At 43.2% G+C, this 18019-nt stretch overlaps 1 protein-coding gene across 3 annotated transcripts in view; it reads right to left on the reverse strand.

Annotated features, from left to right (window-relative positions):
* Positions 1-18019, reverse strand: part of PLEKHG5 (pleckstrin homology and RhoGEF domain containing G5) — a 210352-nt gene that overhangs the window by 36665 nt on the left and 155668 nt on the right. The window contains exon 1 of one of the 3 annotated variants that reach the window (XM_040429723.1): positions 5707-6189. The exons of the other annotated variants lie outside the window; for them this stretch is intronic. Coding sequence (XP_040285657.1) covers positions 5707-6000 — 294 coding nt within the window. The 5' untranslated portion in view covers positions 6001-6189. Of the gene's footprint in view, positions 1-5706; positions 6190-18019 lie in introns of those variants that run through there. 3 annotated transcript variants of the gene reach the window in all.

Here is an 18019-nt window from a genome sequence, read left to right on the forward strand (position 1 = left end):
GGCATGGTGAGGAAAAATTTGGGTTGGCACAACTTGGCAAGTGCTCCATTGAGCTTGGAGTGGTCCATGTTCCTCTTGATGTCTATGTCATTTTTATTGCATAGGTGCCGTGGCTAAAAGCAGAAGAAGGGGTAGAAAGGCGCCCACAAAAATCTGCAGCTGGGCAGGGTTTGATGACATAAACCAGCAGGGGGCACCACATTATGATGGGGCCCACCAAGTGTGGTAAGGAAATACCCTTTGGGACAATCCTTCTAATGTCTATGTCTGCCTTCAGACAGACGTATATAACATAACTGGACGCTGAGTCTGTCTGACATGATGGTGACATAATAGGAAACAGGGAGCCCTCAGACGCTGCACTAAAACCTGCTCCTTCTTAATTCCTGGACGTAAAACCTTTGGGAAAAGTAACACAGATCTGTAACTTGCTGCCGGAGTCAGCGCTGCAGCCACAGGTAGGTCTTTGCCTTGAGAGGCTACGTTGGAGACTGAAGGAGAAAGGCACACGACATTGTGCCACTATTGTGTTGCAAATTAGATGAGAAAGGGTCAACAGGTGCCGTTGTAGCAAAATGAGGGCTGACTGAAGGCAGGTGACGGGACATGGGTGACCCATCTGGTTTATACTGTATGCATTTCAGAATATTTCAGACAGTATGCGAATGACAAGAAAATAGTGACACCTAGTGGTCAAAGTATTATGAAAATATAATAATAATAATCTTCATTTATATAGCGCTAACATATTCCGCAGCACTTTACAGTTCAGGGGTTCATGTACAAACAGTCATAAATAGCACAGTAACAAACAAGTCAATAATTACAACAAGAGGAATGAGGACCCTGCTCGCAAGAGCTTACAATCTATGAGGAAATAGGGGTGACACAAAAGGTAAAAGTGCTTGTTTTGTACAATGGTCCAGCCATCTTGGGAAAGTAGGGGAGCAGATATAAAGCTGCATGACCCGGTCACAAGTTGATATGTGTAGTGCTTCTGGGTGCGTGGGGTGCGGTGGAGAGTTTGGTGAAGGATCAGGTTCAGGAACTGATGATAAATGGGCTATATATGGAGAGGAGTTAGATCAGGGGATGTGATAGGCCACCCTAAAAAGATGCGTTTTTAGTGAGCGCCAAAAAATGTGGCTATTGTGATTTAGCCTAATTTCTTGGGGTACGGCATTCAAGAGAACTGGTGCAGCTGGGGAGAAGTCTTGGAGCCGGGAGTGAGAGGTCCGGATTATGGGGGATGTCAGTCGTAAGTCACTTGCAGGGCGTAGAGCATGGGTAGAGTGGTAGACAGAGATTTGGGAAGAGATATAAGGGGGTGCAGAACTGTGGAGAGCTTTGTGGGTGAGAGCGAGAAGTTTAAATTGGATTCTATACTGTATGGGCAACCAGTGAAATGACATTGGAGAGGGGAGAGTCTGGTTAGGGGAGGCCAATTAATAGCGAGTTGCAGTAATCGAGGTGGGAGTGGATCAGGGCGACAATGAGAGTTTTTCTTGTTTCCATTGTGAGAAAAGGGGGTATTCTAGAGATGTTTTTGGGGTGCAGGTGACATGAACGGGAGAGAGACTAAATATAGGGGGTGAAGGAAAGATCAGTGTCAAACGTAACACAGAGACAGCGGGCGTGCTGCTTAGGAGTGATGATGGTGCCGCACACTGAGAGGGAGAGATCAGGTTTGGGTGGATTAGTAGATGGAGAGAACGCAAGAAGTTCAGTTTTTAAAAGATTCAGTTTCAGATAGAAAAATGATATTAGAGACGGCGGAGAGACAGTCACTGGTGTTCTGTAATACAGTAGGGATGATGTCGGGGATGAAGAGTATAGTTGGGTGTCAACGTAGAGATGGTACTGGAAACCAAATCTGCTGATGGTCTGTCCAGTTGGGGCTGTGTAGAGAAAGAAGAGGAAAGGACCTAGGACTAAACCCTGAGGAACCGCAACAGCAAGAGGGAGAGGAGAAGACGTGGAGCCAGCGAATGATACACTACAGGAGCGGCCAGAGAGATAAGAAGAGAACCAAGAGTGAGCAGTGTCCTTTAGGCCGATGGATTGGAGCATGGAGAGTAGGAGATGGTGGTCTACAATGTACAAATTATTATATTATTATGTTAAACTACATGCGTTGATTACTGTGACGTTTTTGCGAAAGGCTCTTACAGGTGTAAATGTTGTCACGTATCTCACAGACATACTCGGTCCATGTTCGATCCACATTTTTTGCAGATCACACATGGACTCATTTATTTCTATGTGACAGTAAAAAATATGGACAGCACACAGATGTCATCCATGTGCTGTCAATGCCCCTTTGTGGCTGTTCCGCAAATTGTAGAACATGTCATATACTTGTCCATTTTGCGGAAAAGAATAGCCATTTCTATAAGGAAATTGTGGCATGCACAATTTTCTTATGATGCGCCTCATCATAAATTAGGGGAATCTAAGGCTGGTTTCACACGGGCGTTGCGGGAAAAGGTGCGGGAACATGTGCGATTTTTCCACGCGAGTGCAAAACATTGTAATGCGTTTTGCACGCGCGTGAGAAAAATCGGCATGTTTGGTACAAAACCCGAACTTCTTCACAGAAGTTCCGGTTTGGGTTAGGTGTTCTGTAGATTGTATTATTTTCCCTTATAACATGGTTATAACGGAAAATAATAGCATTCTGAATACAGAATGCATAGTAAAATAGCGCTGGAGGGGTTAAAAAAAAATAAAAAATAATTAAACTCACCTTAATCCACTTGATCGCGCACAACGGCATCTCTTCTGTCTTCTTCTTTGCTGTGTGCAGGAAAAGGACCTGTGGTGACGTCACTCCGGTCATCACATGGTCCGTCACATGATCTTTTACCATGGTGATGGATCATGTGATGACCGGAGTGACGTCACCACAGGTCCTTTTCCTGCACACAGCAAAAAAGAAGACAGAAGAGAAGCCGGGCTGCGCGAGCAAGTGGATTAAGGTGAGTTTAATTTATTTTTTTATTTTTTTAACCCCTCCAGCCCTATTGTACTATGCATTCTGTATTAAGAATGCTATTATTTTCCCTTATAACTATGTTATAAGGGAAACTAATAATGATCGGGTCTCCATCCCGATCGTCTCCTAGCAACCGTGCGTTAAAATCGCACCGCATCCGCACTTGCTTGCAGATGCTTGCGATTTTCACGCAGCCCCATTCACTTCTATGGGGCCTGCGTTGCGTGATAAACGCACAATATGTGCTCATGTGCACAGCCCCATAGAAATGAATAGGTCAGGATTCAGTGCGGGTGCAATGCGTTCACCTCACGCATTGCACGTGTGAAAGGGGCCTAAGGCTGTCTGTGCGCCTGGAGAGAAAAACTACTCCAGACCCTGCAGGAGTAAATGTCAGTAAGGAGTCCGTGCCCCCGACATACTCCCGCTCTGCCCCATCCCGCCCAACTCCCGAAGATGGCATAAAACCAGCCGTGGGTCTAAATATTGTCGCACAGCCGGCTATAAAAGGGACTTTTGATCAGTGAGAAATAGCAAGGAAGATAAATATATATTTAGTGTACACATATTGATCTATCGTCCACTATGTGAGGGCAGCAGCACAGCCCATCTTCCCAGTCAGTTCTGCACTGTATTAGGAAGACAGAGGTGCCTTAACAACGCTCATTCAAGAGAGCGCCGCTAAGGGACTCTGGGCAAGTTTTCTAGTATAAATGTATAATTTATCTAAATTACGTATATATTAGGAGAGAAGTTCCCTATCTCTGTCCCTACACATTAGCAAATAAAAAAAAAACACACACGCCAGTTACACTTTAACGGTCTAATATGACATAATATCAAATACTCAATGAAATATGGCACCTACACAACAAAAATGACATGTTTTTTTATTTTCCAGGTCAGTGGATTCGGACATTGACTAAAAATTACGACTCGCACACAGAATTACAGAAAAGGGCCCCAGTGTTTGCCAAAATGACCCGCTGTTATCTAGAAGGATAACCTTTACCCTCACTAGACCTTGTAGAAGTCATTATAGAGCAATAGCAGCAGCCTAATGAAGGTTCAGTCAACCTCTAGTAATCCAGTATATACATCAGTGGCCGTGTTATCAGCCTCACACTACATTACTCTGATAAGCTACTTTGTGTTTTCGGTGTATGAAGGGATCACATACTAGTGTTCCCCCCGATGTATGTGTGCGACACATGGACTATGCAAAAACCAAAACATGCCCTAGACGGAGCCTGCTCAACGTTGATAGAGGCCCAGGGAGCATGTACACCTTTTTGCCCTCCTATAACCCAGACCTTATTCCTAAAAAGGGGCACATTTATCAAGTCCTTTACGACAGCTTTGTAGTGTACAAAGGTCGCAAGTGATGCCCGTGTGCGACATTTGGTGCATACTTTAGCGACATTTGGTGAGCCTCTCCACGTCCAGAATTGGAGTGAAAAGTAGGTCAGCATTTCAGACTAGAGCACCTTTAAGGCTAGGGCTACACTGGTCACATCAAAGATGTAGCGGTCAGGATCACATTGGATGTCATCCCATAGAAATTAAAAGGATCGCAGCGCCAGTCGCAAAAAAATCCAACACTGCTGGATTTTTTGGTGACCCGCGCTGCGATCCCGTTTCTATAAGATCACCGCTACTCTGTGATCTTGGCCGCCACATTTGTCGCGTGGTCAGGGACGCTGTGTAGCCCTAGCCTAAATGTCACTTATGATGTGCGACACTTTAAAAAGTCGCAAAAATGTTGCATCTCCACGCCAGACAATCTCCTAGTGTACTTTTACAGACGTGGTGTACACCACATTGCACTTGAGCCAAAAATATTATATCTGTGTGCATTTTTATAAATTTTACTCAACTACACAAAACAAACATTTTTTAGAAGTGGATAACCCCTTTAAGACTGACACCAAAACCACCGTAAATTATAAATTCCCCCTTATTTGCTTTTTTCACTAGTGTTTTCCCCATATCATGTAACTACAAGTCTCCTGGGCAGACCTGCAAAGAGAAGGATACTTACCTGCTCCCCGGTGCTAGGTACCAGCTTCTTCTCTCCCCAGCCACAGCTGCCTCCCTTGGGTCCCCTACTGTTAACATCCAATTTGGCACTGCTGCAGCCGATTGCTGGAGGTGACTTGCTCTCCTTGTATCATATCAATTAGTCATGTGACGTAAGGGGAGCAGGTCAGTTACTGCAGTGGTGTCAAAATGGATGTTAAAAGCGGGGGACCTAGAAAAGCAGCCGAGGCTGGGGAGAGAAGGAACTGGGACACAGTGCTGGGGAGCAGGTAAGTATGCTTCCCTTTGTAGGACTTCCCAGGAGGTGAGGTTTGCCAACCCCCCGAAAGATGGCATACTCCTTTAAGAAGTCCACATTTTAGATGAAGCAGTTCAATTCTTCAGTTCAGGGTCAATTGCTATGAAATCCATAAGCTAACTACACAGCTAAAGTAATTTTATCAGCCAAATGCCCAAAACCAAAGCTGCAAAAACATCACTGACAAGATTAACCCCTGGCCCCAGCTTACATGGTAGATTTCAAGGATTTATTTACTTTCCCTTTAAGGCAGGTAACACCACAAAGGTTGCTTAATAACAAGGCATATCATTAAAGGATTATTTAAATCATCCTTGATGTGCCCAAACATTCATTAAATACCATAGACAACTTGACCTCGTTTCTCCTATACCTCAGTGCTCTTGTCTAATATTCTCTCTAGAGATGAAGACTTCTTGAGGGATGGTTTGGCCTGAGATCCATACTGAACGCCATCAGGAGCCTTTTTCTTGGCTGAAGTTTTTGAATTAAAAAGTTGGATTCTTGCTGCCACTAAGCCAGCGGACACCACCATCTCAACTTCACCGTTGGATCCAGGTGAAGTACAATAATTCAGGGTGGTGAAGTTTTTCAGGTAACTGTCTCCGGAAGTGCTGTAGGGCTTTTCATCCTGCAAGTTCCACGTCTTGGTCCACAGGCCTTTCATTTTCTATTATTAGAGCCAGGCAAGTATAAAATGGATGAAGACCAAGGATATCAACCCCTTCAATGGCGTAAAAAATGTCAAGGGTCAGCCTAACTTAGCCATAAAAAAAAGCTTTCAAAAAGTTGACCAAATTTGAAGCCTGTCAATACAGCTGCTCACATCTTCAGCTCTGGCAGAGTACATCCAACCTCTCTGTGTTTCTGGATGTGACTGTCTATGTCAAGTAGCACTTATTGCAGTGACTAAGGCTTCACGAATATGATTCACCTTTGATACTATCAGTGCCAGAAGAATCTACTGACATATATATTGGGCGATCTTCCTGAACACAATTAGAAGTGTTATCTGTTATGACTGTGATCTCCGTGGAGACCTGTTTATGGGCTTACTGATCAACTATATGGTGCTATAGGAGTATATGGGAAAATGGGAATCCTACATACAGGTCCTTGACTCTTCCAGCATTTTCCTACACTCGGTTTTTGTTGCAATAAATCATGGTTAACAGGGTGATGGGTAGGTGGCCTGATCATCTGCTCATTATGGGAATGCCCATGAGATCATGGCTCTTAGCCTTTCTGGCCATGGCACCTAGGGCATTTCCCAGTGCATTGAAGGTGTTTCCAGCCCTACACAATTGTCCCTTTTTTAGGATAGACTATCAATATGAGATTGGTGGGGTCTGACTCTCAGTGCCCCTCTCAATCAGCTGATCCAGTGTCTCTTTCAGTGTTTACCTGGCACAGCTCTGTACTTTTGGTGGCAGGGGGTGTGCCTGGTACTGCAGCTCACCTGAACAGGACTGGGCAGCAGTGAGCTGTAATACCAGACACAGCCACTGTCAAAAGTATGGAGCTGTGCCTTATAAACAATGTCTCAGCTGGTCAGTGGGGGTAGCGCCAGTCAGGTCTCCACCGATCTGAGATATGGATGGCCTATTCTAGGTGATCAATTTTTTAACAGAGCTGGATAACCCCCTTTACATTTTACAATATGTGAGATAAATGTAGTGTACTAACTCAAAGGTATGATAGCCATATTGTTAGTAGGAGCCCATGACCCTTAACACCTTGGGGCCCATGCCACTCTCAGCCTGATCCAAAGAATAAGGCTACGTGAGCTAGGACCCATCAACGGCTTCTTACCAGCCTCACCCAAAGATGAAGTTTTAGTGGTCAGGGGCCATACTTAGTTTCCCCAGCACCCCCCTGCCCTAAACAAAATACTAAATGTAGCTCATCCTCCTCCTCATCTGTCAATCAGTTGTTTATTAGCTTTGTTTCTGGGAAAATTGGGTGACCCCATCCATGGCTGCCACGTCTTGTCACCCAGCTTCCCTGGACTTCAGAACTGCAAAGTTAAGCAGCAATATGGAAGTTGGAAATATATCCCTATGTAGCTGGGCCATACCCCTGGGTGATGGTCCTGACAACCAGATAGAGTCCTCTCAGCTTTTCCAGAGGCAGATATAACAGGTCTGACAGAAGAGGAGTCAGTGACATATTTACCGCCAGTGATTAGAATTGTTTGGGGATGTTCCCTCAAAAATTCAAAAGAGATGCACTAGATGCTCAGCGAGACATTTCACACTGGAGCTCAATGTGTTGCAAACAAGTGCTATGGATGTTTCCCATCATGTAATATGCAGTACATCATATCTAAAGTTTTCAGTAAATATGGCTTGGGTTGGTAATACTGCACCTTTATCTATCAATTCCTCCTAATTTTAAAGATGTCTGCTTCCTGTCACTGAAAGCTACTGTATGTTTGTCATAGCTCTACTACGTGATCATCACATGACCAAGGCTTTTTTTATCTAGAAGTAGACCTCAAAGGTAATCGTTCACTGATAGCAAGTAGAGCTCTTGAAATGTGTTATGTATTGGTAGACCATGTATATTAGAAAACTGCAGAACTGTCCATTATACATACATTTATTATTATTATTATTATTATTATTTATTATTAATGTTTATATATTTACTATTTTACTATATTTTTAATTGTAGCTTTATTAATATACACTCACCTAAAGAATTATTAGGAACACCTGTTCTATTTCTCATTAATGCAATTATCTAGTCAACCAATCACATGGCAGTTGCTTCAATGCATTTAGGGGTGTGGTCCTGGTCAAGACAATCTCCTGAACTCCAAACTGAATGTCAGAATGGGAAAGAAAGGTGATTTAAGCAATTTTGAGCGTGGCATGGTTGTTGGTGCCAGACGGGCCGGTCTGAGTATTTCACAATCTGCTCAGTTACTGGGATTTTCACGCACAACCATTTCTAGGGTTTACAAAGAATGGTGTGGAAAGGGAAAAACATCCAGTATGTGGCAGTCCTGTGGGCGAAAATGCCTTGTGGATGCTAGAGGTCAGAGGAGAATGGGCCGACTGATTCAAGCTGATAGAAGAGCAACGTTGACTGAAATAACCACTCGTTACAACCGAGGTATGCAGCAAAGCATTTGTGAAGCCACAACAAGCACAACCTTGAGGCGGATGGGCTACAACAGCAGAAGACCCCACCGGGTACCACTCATCTCCACTACAAATAGGAAAAAGAGGCTACAATTTGCACGAGCTCACCAAAATTGGACTGTTGAAGACTGGAAAAATGTTGCCTGGTCTGATGAGTCTCGATTTCTGTTGAGACATTCAAATGGTAGAGTCCGAATTCGGCGTAAACAGAATGAGAACATGTATCCATCCTCTGATGGCTACTTCCAGCAGGATAATGCACCATGTCACAAAGCTCGAATCATTTCAAATTGGTTTCTTGAACATGACAATGAGTTCACTGTACTAAAATGGCCCCCACAGTCACCAGATCTCAACCCAATAGAGCATCTTTGGGATGTGGTGGAACGGGAGCTTCGTGCCCTGGATGTGCATCCCTCAAATCTCTATCAACTGCAAGATGCTATCCTATCAATATGGGCCAACATTTCTAAAGAATGCTATCAGCACCTTGTTGAATCAATGCCACGTAGAATTAAGACAGTTCTGAAGGCAAAAGGGGGTCCAACACCGTATTAGTATGGTGTTCCTAATAATTCTTTAGGTGAGTGTATTTCACAGTACAGCCCATATTTTACAGTTGGTATAATCCAAAGGTCATCACGTCATTTAAATATGAACCCAATGAGCCGTAGTTATAGTTCAAACTCAGCAAGTATGAATTCTGTCAATTAATGTAGATCTAAAGAGGAAATACACAACATATATTCTAGGTTTCTATTATTGAAGTTCATTTATATGGCGAAAATATGTGTAGGAACATACAGCATATAAGTGTCGCTGAGGCACAAGGCACAAAGTGCCTCAAACATATGCAATGTCAACGATCTTAATCCTAATATGCTATAAAATGGCATAACGAGTGCAAAAACATAAATGAAAGGGAAGGGAAGTAGTGCTGAGCTGAAGGGAGGTAACAAAATGGCATTCAGTAAAAAGGCAATCTTTCAGTAAAGCAGTGGATTCCAAGCCTGAAATGATCTCTCGTATGGTTGGACTCAAAACGCGCTTCATTAATAAAATAATAATTTCTCAGGGGGTTGTCCAGTTTAGAAAACCCATTATTTCAATTACCCTTTTAGGGAATCCTGAATTAATTAAGAGTTCTGCATTCACTCAGCAAAAACTCAGAATGTACAACCCTCAATTCCAAAAAGGTTGGGGTTCTGTGTAAAACGTACATAAGTATAAATAAAAACAGCATGCAGTAATTTGTAAATCTCATAGACCCATATATTATTCCCAACAGATCATAGAACATATCAGATGTTGAAAGCAAGACATTTTACCATTTGATGATTTTTTTTTTTACCGTAACTCAATTAGGCTACTTTCGCACTAGCGTTAAAGTTTTCCGGTATTGAGTTCCGTACTAGGGGCTCAATACCGGAAAAAAACGCATCAGTTTTGTCCTAATGCATTCTGAATGGAGAGCAATCCATTCAGTATGCATCGGGATGTCTTCAGTTCAGTCACTTTTACAGTATTTGGCTGGAGAAAATACCACAGCATGCTGCGGTATTTTCTCCATCCAAAATTTTCGGAACACTTGCCAGAATCTGCATTATTTTCCATTGAAATGTATTAGTGCCAGATCCAGTACCAAGTGTTCCGGAAAAACGGATCCTTTTTTCGGATGACACCGGAGAGACGGATCCGTTATTTCAATGCATTTGTCAAACGGTTCCAGAAACAAATGGTATCCGTTTGCACACGGATTTCCGGATCCGGCAGGCATTCACGGCAACGGAACTGCCTGCCGGATTCCTCTAACGCTAGTGTGAAAGTACCCTTAGTTCTTGATGGCAGCAACACATCTCCAAAAAGTTAGGACAGGCCCTTGTCTACCTCTTCTTTTGACAAGAGTCTGTAAACGTCTAGGAAGTGAGGAGACCAACTGCAGAAGTTTGGGGAGAGGAATGTTCTCCCATTCTTGTCTGATGTAGGATTCTAGCTGCCCAACAGTCCTGGGTCTTCTTTTGCAGATTTTTCATTTCATGTTTTCTTTTGGTGAAAGGTCTGTACTGCAGGCTGGCCAGTTCCGCATCCAAACTCTTCTTCTGTGACGCCATGCTGATGTGATGGATGCAGTATGTGGTTTGTCTTGCTGAAATATGCAAGGCCTTCTCTGAAAGAGGCATTGTCTAGATGGGAGTGTATGATGTTCTACAACCTCTACATACTGTTCAGCATTGATAGTGCCTTATCAGATGTGTAAGCGGCCCATGCCATAGGCACTAATGCAACCTCATAGGATCAGAGATGCAGGCTTTTGAACTGTGCGCTGATCTTGAGTCTGCAGAACATGGCATCCGTGGTTTCCAAATTTTGATGCATTTGATCACAGAACAGTTTTTAATTTTGCCTCAGACCATTTTAAATGAGCTTTGGCCCAGAGAAGACAGCATTTCAGGATCGTGTTAACATATGGCTTCTTCTTTGCACAGCTTTAAAAGGGTTTTCCAAGACTTTAATACTGATGACTTATCCTCAGGATAGAAAAAGTGGAGGGCCACAGCAGCATGTCCAAAATCCTTCTTTATTTCAATCGATCACCGCATAACACAGCATAAAAACAGCAGCAACGTTTCGGCTCTGAATAGCCTTTGTCAAGCATGCTTGACAAAGGCTATTCAGAGCCGAAACGTTGCTGCTGTTTTTATGCTGTGTTATGCGGTGATCGATTGAAATAAAGAAGGATTTTGGACATGCTGCTGTGGCCCTCCACTTTTTCTATATACCTTGGATTGCTTTGGATCTGTGATCTCCTGCCCAGCTGCTGCATGACTTCCATTATTGCTCTACACTAGCCGCTTGCTGTGCTGCTCCTGCACACCTTTCTTTCTGCTTATCCTCAGGATAGGTCATCAGTATCTGATTGGTGGGGTCCGACGCCTGGGACCCCTGCCGATTAGCTGTTTGAGAAGGTAGCTTCAGGCCTTCTCTCAGCTTTGCCTAGGGCATGTGACGTCACGTTCATCGGTCACTGGTAAGTTGCAACTTCTTTTTGCTTTTATTGTCACATAATAAATACAATTGTGACGCGTTTCGGCTCAAGACATGAGCCTTTCTCAAAAACTCTGTTTTTGAGAAAGGCTCATGTCTTGAGCCAAAACGCGTCACAATTGTATTTATTATGTGACAATAAAAGCAAAAAGAAGTTGCAACATACCAGTGAGTGCCGGTCTTATCTTCATATTTGTTCCGGGGACGCTGACTCTAGACACGTGCACCACGCCATTGGAAGAACGGAGTGCTGACTGTATTTTTTCTGACGTTCATCGGTCACATGACCTAGGCGCAGCTCAGCCATGAAATATCATAAAGTCATAAAATATCAAAATGTCTCACTTTCATCTGATACATGTTCTATGATCTATTGTGAATACAATCGCTGCATTCTGTTTTAATTGTCATTTCTTTACATGTTACACAGAAATCCAACTTTTTTTGGGGAATTTGGGTTATACATGCCTTACATGGGCAACCGATTAATCTGAATGGGTGAAGTGTAATGTTTAATCTCTCCTATGTTGGCTCTGTGGGGAAATTGAACCCTTGCTCTTGGATTTCATAAAGATTACAGCTTTGGGACATCTGCTTGTTTGCTGCACTACTACTTCCATTGCTTTGCAGATTCCCCTTTGATGAAGAACAGGCCATTTTAGGATGACGGTTCCAGATTACTGGCATTCCAGGATATCTGGTTACACCCTTACAGGTGACGGAAACCTGTCCACTGTTTTTACAGGTATCTCCATATGTTATACTTGACACCTAATTAAACAAGTGGCCGGCTGCTTCCTCTGTTCCATGTGACTGAATCTGCTTTACAACCCAGCTGCTGACCCAACTGAGAGGACGGGTAACACTATGCGATCAGTCTAACATTACAGTGCACTCTGGGGTGTTATAGTTGGGAATATTTTTTTATATAATCATAATTCTAAGCTCTTATTTTTTCCATTGATTAAGTGCACAGGCATGTTGAAAAATAGCTGACATCCTAAGACAGAATACTGACATCTAGTGGTCAAATAGTCATGAAAAGAATAGCCTGAACTGGCTACAATTGCGGCAGGTGTGTGAGGATGTTCGTATTTGCTTGCGAAAGGCTCGAGAGGCAGACAATATACCCAATTTATAGAGCTTTAGGCTAGAGGACATTGTAGACTACAGGACTTTTTCACTGCATTGCTGAAGTTATGACTTCCAGGACAATGAGGGTACGATCCCACGGTGCGGCTGGCAGTGAGTGCCATGCCACACCGACCTGCAGCAGCCAATGGCTGCACAATTTTGCAGTAAAACTGTGCAGTCATTGGCTGCCTGGGTGGATGTGGCTTAGCGGTACGCGACAGGCTGCAACATGGGGTCGTAAACTGACCTGCAAGATCAGGGGACATATACATTGTGTAGAGAAGGCAGTAGTTTATATCCTTCATCTACATTGTGCTTTGTAGGTGCCAACTCCACCTGTTTATAAGTAAATGGTAAGAACATAATCCACACATTAATCATCATACTGGTCATATGCAATTAAACCCCACTTACTATGTAATGTGACTACACCCACTTCTGTTTTGTTTAGATGATTTATCCCTATGTGGAAACCAGGAGACTCGGTCTAAAATTATACCCAACTTGTGACCCCTCTAAAAGCCAGGGCATGAGTGGCTCTTGCCTTGAAGGGCCTGGTCCACCCATTCGTTTCAATGGATAACATGCAATACTACACTTTGCTAGCAGTGGCCGCTGTAGAAGAAATGTATTCTGTGGCACAACTTGTGGCAAAATGTGCAGTGAAAAAAAATCTGCTATGTCTGATCTCACCCTTGTGGTGGCATATGGTGTATAGATGGATGATCGGCCGCAACACTTCTGATAGAATGGTAAAATTGTTGGACAATAGACCCATGAAAAGTAAAGATCCAAAGAAAGAAAATAAAGGAGATGGTCACCCATGAGGAACAGATGAAAACAACCAACATCTCCAACCTCATATAATAAGGATATATACTGGATGTTGATCATCACAAATAATCATTTGAATAATATGTCCTATCATCCACTAACTATTGTCCATTAAGATCAAATACTATATAACTGGCTCACATAAATCATATATTTATGAACTAGATATAATGCGCACAATTCAACATGATTTAACGATTCCAAAAGTCTGTACAAAAATATACCTATACTCCTCACATATCAATTAATATACATTCACAATAAATGCGAAAACGCAAAAAAAAAAATGCATAAAGTTTAAAATATGAAATAGGTCTTGGTCCCAAGACCTATTTTATATTTTAAACTTTATGCATTTTTTTTTTGCGTTTTTGCATTTATTGTGAATGTATATTAATTGATATGTGAGGAGTATAGGTATATTTTTGTACAGACTTTTGGAATCGTTAAATCATGTTGAATTGTGCGCATTATATCTAGTTCATAAATATATGATTTATGTGAGCCAGTTATATAGTATTTGATGTTGAAAGCTTTTTAACGCTCTAGTGGTAGGGAGCGGACTGGGCTCCATGTTAGAGGAGCTGGTGAGCTAAGCCAATCGTTTATTTAACTATTGTCCATTAAGGCCTACATCTGTCTGTTCATTGTTTACTAAGGGGGGACGTTACAGATGAGGAGCGAAGTTCACAGCTTGGCATATTGTAAATTGGGACTGCGTTCTTATGTCACATGTAAATCACTGGGTACATCATGGGAGTGACATCCTCAAATCACCTGGACTCTAGTTTCCTGAAATGATCAAAATACACATACAATGGCCCACATTTATGAAGGTGACCGTGCCTAGACGATGTCATAAAATGTGCCAAACGTGAACATTTTGGGTGCAATTTGGCACATTCATTTTAGAAACATCCACAGACCAAACTCGCTGAGGAAGTGTGGCTTAATGGGAAAGGAGGCGTGACGCTGGCACAAAATTCAGTCACAAAGTTAGCCAACTGATCGGTGACAGAAAGTTAGATAAAACCGTCTATTTTTGCATCCATGATAAATTCGTGATACATTTTTGCATCCGTGATAAATTTTGCCAGTGGCGTGACTAGAACAGACTGGGCCCCACAGCAAATTTTTGTACACCCCCGACCCCTCCACACCCACCAGCAGCCCCCTCCTTACAGCTCGGCTCCATTCACTTGAACCATTTTGAAGGCACACTGACACGAGGCAGCACCTATGGTGTACCACTGGCATAACTTGCTCTACCTGGAAAGGTTTTCACATGGGCCGAGGATTGGGAAAATTAGGGTGCACCCACAGTGGTGGAATTTTCCAGGAGAAGTCTTGATATTATGGATTTTCTGGCAGAAAATTCCCCCACGTGTGAGTGTGCCCTTATTGGGAACATTCCTATGAGCACTCGTTCCCTATAACTGCCCCGTGTAAAGGTGCCACCGATCACCTGGTGAACATGCAGATGCTTGTTTTTCGGATGATCGCACGTTTCATGCGGGACCTAAGATCTGGACCTAAGATTTTGCATCAGCATATCTCCATGTGTAAATAGGGATGTGCTGCCAACAAACAATGAATATGTATGGGGATGAACCTGATCACAGTAGCAATCATCATAGAATGGCAATGACTACTGCATGTCAATGCAGCCAAAGAGCGAGCAATAAACTTCTCCATTACCGATGAGTGTCCCCTGCCCACCTGAAGCCCTCCCTCCAATGGTCATCACTGTATGATGACATGTTGCCCTGCACTGTCTTACGACCACAGCAATCAGTGATGTGTCATCTTTAATAGCATTAGCAAGATGGGCAACAACTGGGTGACAGTATGATGAGCAGCATTGACCATGAGAGGCGGCGCGGTCCCCTAGGAAGCAGAATGATGCAGAAAATGATAGTATAACATCTATTTTATTATTCTGAGAATGCAGGATCCTGTTCTTAGGGAAGACGTTCTTGGAGAAAACCTTGAGGATATACACGAGGACTGGACACTGCAATGCCAGTTACGTTCCCTAAAAACTAAGGAGTCCTTGGAAAAACGATCAGCAAACAAATTACAGACTTTGCAGTTTAGACTGGGCAAATCAGCCCCGAGGAATGTCTGCCTTAAATCCAACCCTATTACTGTGGTCAAATAAACAGGTGATAGGGAGAATTGCTGTCATGTCTAGACTATGGACCCACAAGGACCAAAACAGAGAATCCAAAAAATGTCCTCTACTGACCGCCCCAACCTGACCGTCATTAGGAATTGGACATCCAAAATATATTCAGATGTCTAGATATGTCTGTCTGAATCTGGCCTTAGAGCATTGCTGGCTGAACCTGCCGTCAGATAATCTAAAGTGTATGGGCTGCTTCCCCGACTCTCTCTTGATAGATGATGGGGGGAGATAACGATTGGGCATGTTGCCTTTAAATGCCTGATCCCTTTAATTCTGCAGGGACAGGTGTCTGGCAGTAGCTTTCTTCACTCCCCATTGAAAATTCATAGACACTCAGCCAAGCCAAACAGTATGTTTATGGAGGAGTCATGAAGGATAGATAGGAGTCACGCAAGGTTTTGGTTGGCATCTATTGAAGTAATATGGACACCTTTATATAATAAAATTGCGATAAAACAGGTAATCCAATAATCCAGAAAGCATCAAAATCTGGCACTTCTTTCCATCATAGAGCTTCAATATATGACAAGGACAAGGAGCAGAACAGTTCTGATTAATAAAAAAACTGATCGCAGATTTTGGGTTAACTGTGTTTTTCTCCACCCTTAGGCCCCTTTCACACGGGTGAGATTTCCACGCGGGTGCAATGCGTGAGGTGAACGCATTGCACCCGCACTGAATCCGGACCCATTCATTTCTATGGGGCTGTGCAGATGAGCGGTGATTTTCATGCATCACTTGTGCGTTGTGTGAAAATCGCTGCATGCTCCTCTTTGTGCGTTTTCCACGCAACGCAGGCCCCATAGGCCCCTTGCAGACGACCGTGTCCGGATATAGTCCGGATGTGTTGCGGGTGCGTTGCGGCATACCCGCGCGAGGAGGTACCCAATTGCAGTCAGTTTTGACTGCGATTGCGTTCCGTTGTTCAGTTTTTATCATGCGGGTGTAATGCGTTCTGCACGCGCGTGATAAAAAACTGAATGTGGTACCCAGACCCGAACTTCTTCACAGAAGTTCAGGTTTGGGTTCAAGGTTGTGTAGATTGTATTATTTCCCCTTATAACATGGTTTTAAGGGAAAATAATAGCATTCTGAATACAGAATGCATAGTACAATAGGGCTGGAGGGGGTTAAAAAAAATAAAAAATTATTTAACCCATTTTAATCCACTTGTTCGCGCAGCCCGGCTTCTCTTCTGTCTTCATCTTTGCTGTGCACAGGAAAAGGACCTGTGGTGACGTCACTACGCTCATCACATGGTCCGTCACATGATCCATCACCATGGTAAAAGATCATGTGATGCACCATGTGATGAGCGCAGTGACATCATCAAAGGTCCTATTCCTCAAATAAGAAGACAGAAGAGAAGCCGGGCTGCGCGAACAAGTGGATTAAGGTGGGTTAAATTTAATTATTATTTTGTAATCATCATTCTGTATTAGGAATGCTATTATTTTCCCTTATAACCATGTTATAAGGGAAAATAATACAATCTACACAACACCTAACCTAAACCCGAACTTCTGTGAAGAAGTCCGGGTTCGGGTTTGGGTACCAAACATGCCGATTTTTCTCGCGTGCAAAACGCTTTACAATGTTTTGCACTCGCGTGGAAAAATCGCACATTTTCCCGCGACGCACCCGCATCTTATCCGGGCCAAAAACATGACGCCCATGTGAAAGAGGCCTTACAAGTTCTAAATAGTTGTCTACTACTGATAATCCCGAAAATTTGATAATTCAGCACATATTAGGTTATGTCGTGTAAAATTTAAGGAATTTCTGTATTTATACATACTTTACACCTGGTGATCCAAAATATTTCACAGTCCAGTAAGTACCTTGTCCTAGTTGGAATAGGTGTAGCGGTGTCACCGCTACGGTCCTGTGTGCGGCACGTGTGGAAAAGGCGCTCTCTGCCTACGCGCCTTTTCCACACGTGCCGCACACAGGACCGTAGCGGTGACACCGCTACACCTATTCCAACTAGGACAAGGTACGGACATGCGCCATTTTTAGAAGAAACCAGGCAGTATACACCCAGCTGCACATAAAATTAGGGTGACACAGACTTGATAAAGGGGCCATCAAGACCCCGAAACGCGTTGTCTCATAATAAAATTTGATGTATCCTGTACCGGGTTGTGGTAATTGCGCCTTATAATTGTCTATCAGTTGGATCACTTCTTAGTGACAAGCTGAGATACGTTTTCCTATATATATACCCGAGTGGCGACCTGGCCTTCGCCCCAAGGGGTCTCCTGACGCATCTGGCAGCACCGACCTGCGACTTTTATACCTTACAGCCCACCTGCAATACGGTTGCACTCAACTCC

Source organism: Bufo bufo, chromosome 1 (assembly GCF_905171765.1).
Source record: "Bufo bufo chromosome 1, aBufBuf1.1, whole genome shotgun sequence".
NCBI lineage: Eukaryota > Metazoa > Chordata > Amphibia > Anura > Bufonidae > Bufo > Bufo bufo.